The sequence below is a fragment of the Festucalex cinctus genome, chromosome 7 (assembly GCF_051991245.1).
Source record: "Festucalex cinctus isolate MCC-2025b chromosome 7, RoL_Fcin_1.0, whole genome shotgun sequence".
In the NCBI taxonomy this organism is placed as follows: domain Eukaryota; kingdom Metazoa; phylum Chordata; class Actinopteri; order Syngnathiformes; family Syngnathidae; genus Festucalex; species Festucalex cinctus.
This window is the reverse complement of record NC_135417.1, coordinates 3,700,506-3,705,577: the sequence shown is the minus strand read 5'-3', so window position 1 is coordinate 3,705,577 and position 5,072 is coordinate 3,700,506. Positions and strand designations below refer to the sequence as shown.

At 40.1% G+C, this 5,072-nt stretch overlaps 1 protein-coding gene across 1 annotated transcript; it reads right to left on the bottom strand.

Annotated features, from left to right (window-relative positions):
• Positions 1-651: 651 nt before the first annotated feature.
• ino80c (INO80 complex subunit C) lies at positions 652-3,631 on the bottom strand. Its single transcript, XM_077526514.1, has 5 exons — positions 2,476-3,631; positions 1,608-1,736; positions 1,411-1,522; positions 1,208-1,275; positions 652-1,142 (listed from the first exon to the last, which is right to left on the bottom strand). The coding sequence occupies exons 1-5, from the start codon at positions 2,647-2,649 to the stop codon at positions 1,011-1,013; spliced, it is 615 nt and encodes a 204-aa protein (XP_077382640.1). The 5' UTR covers positions 2,650-3,631; the 3' UTR covers positions 652-1,010.
• Positions 3,632-5,072: the final 1,441 nt, after the last annotated feature.

The following is a 5,072-nucleotide window of genomic DNA, read 5'->3' as shown; positions in this document are numbered from 1 at the left end:
GTAGGGCATAAAAGTAAAAAGTCATCAGGGAAAATAAAAAGGTAAACTATGGGAAAATCTACTTAAATTAATACTAAAATTGCTTTACTTAGGACAATTGCTATGGAAAATGGATAGATGGACGTTTATCGTTGTGGTTTTCATAGAACTTCAATGTGTGACAGACTTATTTTTGATAATTAACCCTTCTCATGTAGGTTCATAAACAAAGTCAGTTATGACACAGTTCAGTTGTACACCATTACAAACTTCACAATTATAATTCATCTGCTATAATTTGTTATTCGCAAACCCCCTAGCACAGCAACCCTAAATTGTGTACGCAGGCACACACTGACGCACTATTGGGTGGCATGCTGTGTTGGCACAACCTGTCCTGCCCCCTCATTAATCACCGCGTTGAGGTTTTGATGCCACAGCAGGAATGAAAGTGCTGCTCTAACGTGAACAGATGTACTAGAGTGCCACCATCAGCTTCGCCTTCGGGCTCCGCAACGGCGAGACAGTGACCACTGCTGCTGACGACGACATCGAATATTTCAAATTTATTAACAACGGGGTTAAAAGGAGGCCCAAATGCTGTGAAATAAGAAAGCTGAGGCTTTCATTTGCATACATTCATGAATGTGAGCTACATTTAGCAGAAACATGTAGAAAAAGAGTCAGATGTTTATTTGGAGTTGCAGTTTTTCATTGTAAACATTCAAGGAATTTTAGCCTCTTGAACTGATCCACCATTAATTGACAAACTGCTTGAAGAGAGACAAAACCAGAACAGTCCAGTTCTGTTCAAGTCAGTGCACTGAGGATGAAATGACCCGGATGAGTGAGAACATTCACAGGCACACAACGATTAAGCCCCCTTACACCAGCTAACCACGGGAAAATGAGCTTAAAACTTTCCTTTCCTCTGTCCTTTCAGAGCTATTCACACTTTTAAGCGCTCCTCTGGTCAGGAGTTTCCCGGCCGCCTTGACTGTTTCCAAAACCATCCAATTATGATGTCGTTGTCAGGGTACGATGCAGGTTGCCTTCCGCAGCGCCAGGTAGCCTGTGACGACATCCGTGGGGAGGAGGCGGATGTAGGAGAACTCCTCTGTGGATGTGAAGCGAAGTTTGGTCTGGGGGTCTGTGTAATTTGCCTAGGGAAAAGTACCAAAATAAGAAGTCAGTGACAGTTCTTCAACAAGACATGAAATTTACTCACAGGTAGTCCGGAGATGTCCGAGTATTTTTTGGATGGTTTCAGAGAGGGAGGGGCATCAATGTTGTAGTCTGTAAATACAAAAGGTCAAGAATTGGATGACTAAATTATTGGACATAATCTGTTGCAACAAAAATATAGGCAGTATGAGTATCAGTATTAATCAACAAGTGTATCTATCAGTTAAATAAGAGAGATTCATTTACAGTTTGCGTCGTCGAGCTTCCAAGGTAAAGTCCGTTCCAACACCATAATTTGTTTGAGATTCTTCCAGGTTCGATTCTTTTTTCCTGCTGCTGCTCCGCCGATCCCCGAGTGCTGCCAAGATGGAGAGAAAACATTTTAAGCTGAAGCCATAAAATCTGATGCCACGTGTTAAACAACAACATGGCAACTCACTCACCATAAATGAGGCATCTTTGAATGGCGGTGGCTTGGCGGTGCATTCTGTGCTGGAGCTGATGCTTGTTAATGACGTGCTCGCCACCAATCCAGCCGCCTTCGTGTCAGGGACAACTTCTACCACTGACATCTGATTGGAACACAGTGTTTGGAACGTCAACAAAAATGGCGACTGATGTAAGGAGAGTAAGGGGAAGGTAGGGGTTTGGGCATTTAATCAACATTGATTCATTTCTAATTTAATTGTCAGAACAATTCTAATATATATATTTTTTCGGCACGTTGGCCATTCAAAGTGTCCCAGTTGACTTGTTACAAATTAGTGATTTGGTCTCTATAAAGTAAATGCTCTTTATTTTCTGGCCAGTCTAGCGCAAGGTTATAGTTGTTCAATATAGTTAGTTTTATTATTTTGTTTACTTTTGATTTTTAAATTCAGTCTTAGTTTTTAGAGAATGTTTGTTTGTTTTTACTTTAAAAAAAACAAAAAAAAACGAAGGTGCTTAATTTTACTTAGGCTATTTATTTATCCTAAAAAATAATAATAATACAATAATCGAAGGGACAGTATTAATTAGCGATATGCCCATTCACTATTTTTTCATTTATTTCAGGCAGCAATCAACATCATTCTTGTTGATGTTTATTGCTGTCTGAAATAAATGAACAAATGAATGAATGGACATATTGCCCAGGTATGAAGCCCGAAGTTACGGAACTTTTGGTTCAGATGAGATCAACAAATATGGCGACAGCAGTAGAGACGACTGTATTGTCTATTTGTTTATTTCAGAAAATTAAAAACTAAAAACGGTGACAGAACAGAACATTGTAACGCACCCTAAACGTGGAAGGTCGTTTGTTTGTACCTGATTCTGTGTGAGTTGTGTCATCATTAGCGGAGCCTTCTTCTTCTTGGTGCTCCCGCCGGTCGGCTGAGCGGCAAACACCGACGGACCAACAGGACGCTTCTTTCCCCGCAGAGCGGCAGGGCCGACGGCCAATGTCTGGTTCTTGATCGTAATAGGGAGCTGTGATGCCATGTGTTGCGATACAGTCGATTTAAATGCGGCGTTCTAACCGGAGAATTAGCGTTAGCAGTAGCACGAACACAGGCGTAACCCGGATGTTGATTTATTTAACTTCCGGGGAAGCGCACCTCACGCTTTTTTTTTTCTTTTTTTTTTAAGTAGATCTGACACTTGAGGTTTGAATACATACATTGTTTTCAAATGTACAGTGTAAAACGTGAATTATACTACAGTATATATATTTTGCCTAGAAGTACTTAATACAAATATTGCTATTTTAACTTAGGTTAGGCCTAATAGTACGTATACAAACACCATCATTCCTAAGACGAAGACAAATAGTCTCAGACCCAAAATCTACATTAGGTAAACTTGCACAATGTTATGAAATCTAATTTTACAAGTTCCTTATTGTGGTACTATCTGCCTTACAGTTCGGGGTTTGGAAATCATCTCAGTTTGTATGTTCTCCCCATGCTTGCATGGGTTTTCTTTTCTCCTATTGTGCTTGATTCCTCCTGCATCCCAAAAAAACATGCCTGTTAGGTTTATTAAATACACTAAATTGTCCATAGGTGTTTGCTAAAATTGATGGATAGAAATAACCTTTCAAAAATGTACACCATATTTTACTTATATTACTGTTTTAGAAGGAAATAGGGCAGCACAGTATGGTTAACACATCTGCCTTGTCAAGAGGTTCTGTGTTACATTCTCAGCTGAAGCCTGACTTAAGCATCCCGACGCATGAATCGTTTCTTTTCTATATGTGCCGTGCGATTGGTCTGCAATCTTTCACCCAAAGTCACTAGGTAGTCCCCAGCTATCCACTGTGTACCCTGAAAATGAAAAGATGGCCTCAAAGACCAGAACCTCAAACAGCAAGCAGTTATCAGCCAACAGTTTCTTATCTACTGCTGCCATCTACAGGAATGTACAACAATATTCACATCATTTATAAAACACAAAGTATGTTTTAAAGCCAGTTTGGATGATTATAAAGAAATTATTTATTTTAAAATATTATGGAGCTTTAATCAAAGATGCAGCCAATTTCCCAATAACAATTTCAGCATGCAGCTTTTTGATGGTGCTTTTGTAATCTTGTATTTATTTATTTATTTATTTAGTTATTTAGTTATTTAGTTAGTTATTTATAAATAATGGTAACAGCTGAGGTCTTTTTGTGAACGTTTTGATTAGGCTTCGCTGTTATTTGCAACACAATTATCTCACATTTACCCTCATTTGTACGCGTCACCAGACCAAGAGGGTGTGGTTCAGCAAGGTAGTGACATTTTCTTTGACCTGTAAAACATTAAACCAGACAAGTCAATCTTGCTTAAAGCAAACTTTGAAGATAAACTTAAACAAGCCATACCTGTCAGGAAAGCTTTGAAGGATTTGATTGACTCCAATAATGTGCTGATTGGTTCGAGTAGGATTGCTACGCCTTAGAGCAAGACGTGGGCCCCCTGATGTCAATCTGACAGCGTTTCACATAAACACCTCGGATAGGAAAGCGCCTTTAGCGTATCTTTCAGTCTGCACTAGGCAAAGGACCTGTCAGAATTCAGACTCCGCACTACAATGAAGCGCCGCATCCAAATTCAACACAGCGTCCCTGAAGCAACTGCAGAGACCTTGATTAACTGAGGGCTATACTAGTGTCATTTGTGTGACTTAGCGTGGGCGTGAGTGTGAATGCAGACGAACAAACTGGAGAAACTTTCACTTAAAAAAAAAAAACGCATGCGAAATGCCGATTCAAAGGCCCTTTTTCTAAGATGCCTTATTCATTTTTTAACATGCTGCAGTCGTGTATGTGAATAATAAATGATATATAGTTGGGCACAGTTGAAAACCAAATGCTAATGTAATATGGATGGTATATTTAACTTTGACATGATACTGTAAGAGCATCCTTATGAAAATACCACCTACACAAGATAATCCCAGTCGGCAAAGAGCATCAGGTTAGGATCAGTTTAAACAATAGCTTCCATTTTACTGCGTCTCCAACACACCTGACTGTCTACCGGATGCCAAACTGGACTTTCCTGTCAAACCACTGACGCATTGTCTTGTCCATCATTTAACTAGATTTCGTCACGCACACTGTACCTGCTGTTACATTATGCCATTTAAAAGCATATTATGTAAAAGGTTTGCCGCTTTTTCATGCTCCAGTGACTCAGCAGGCAAACATGTACACTGGGGCCCTAAAGCTACTTATTGATCTGCGTGTTGACTGGTGCTGGATGTGTGTCAATGTTTATAATGGGAATGGATAGCTCACGCGCGTGACTGCGCGTGGAGCCAGATAGCCTTCTATGAAATGTCGAGAGACTATTTGCAATCTCTACCGCCCACCCCTATATAGGAGGCAGAATTTTAACATGTTGGTGGGCCTTCCTGGGGGTGCGCCATGCAAT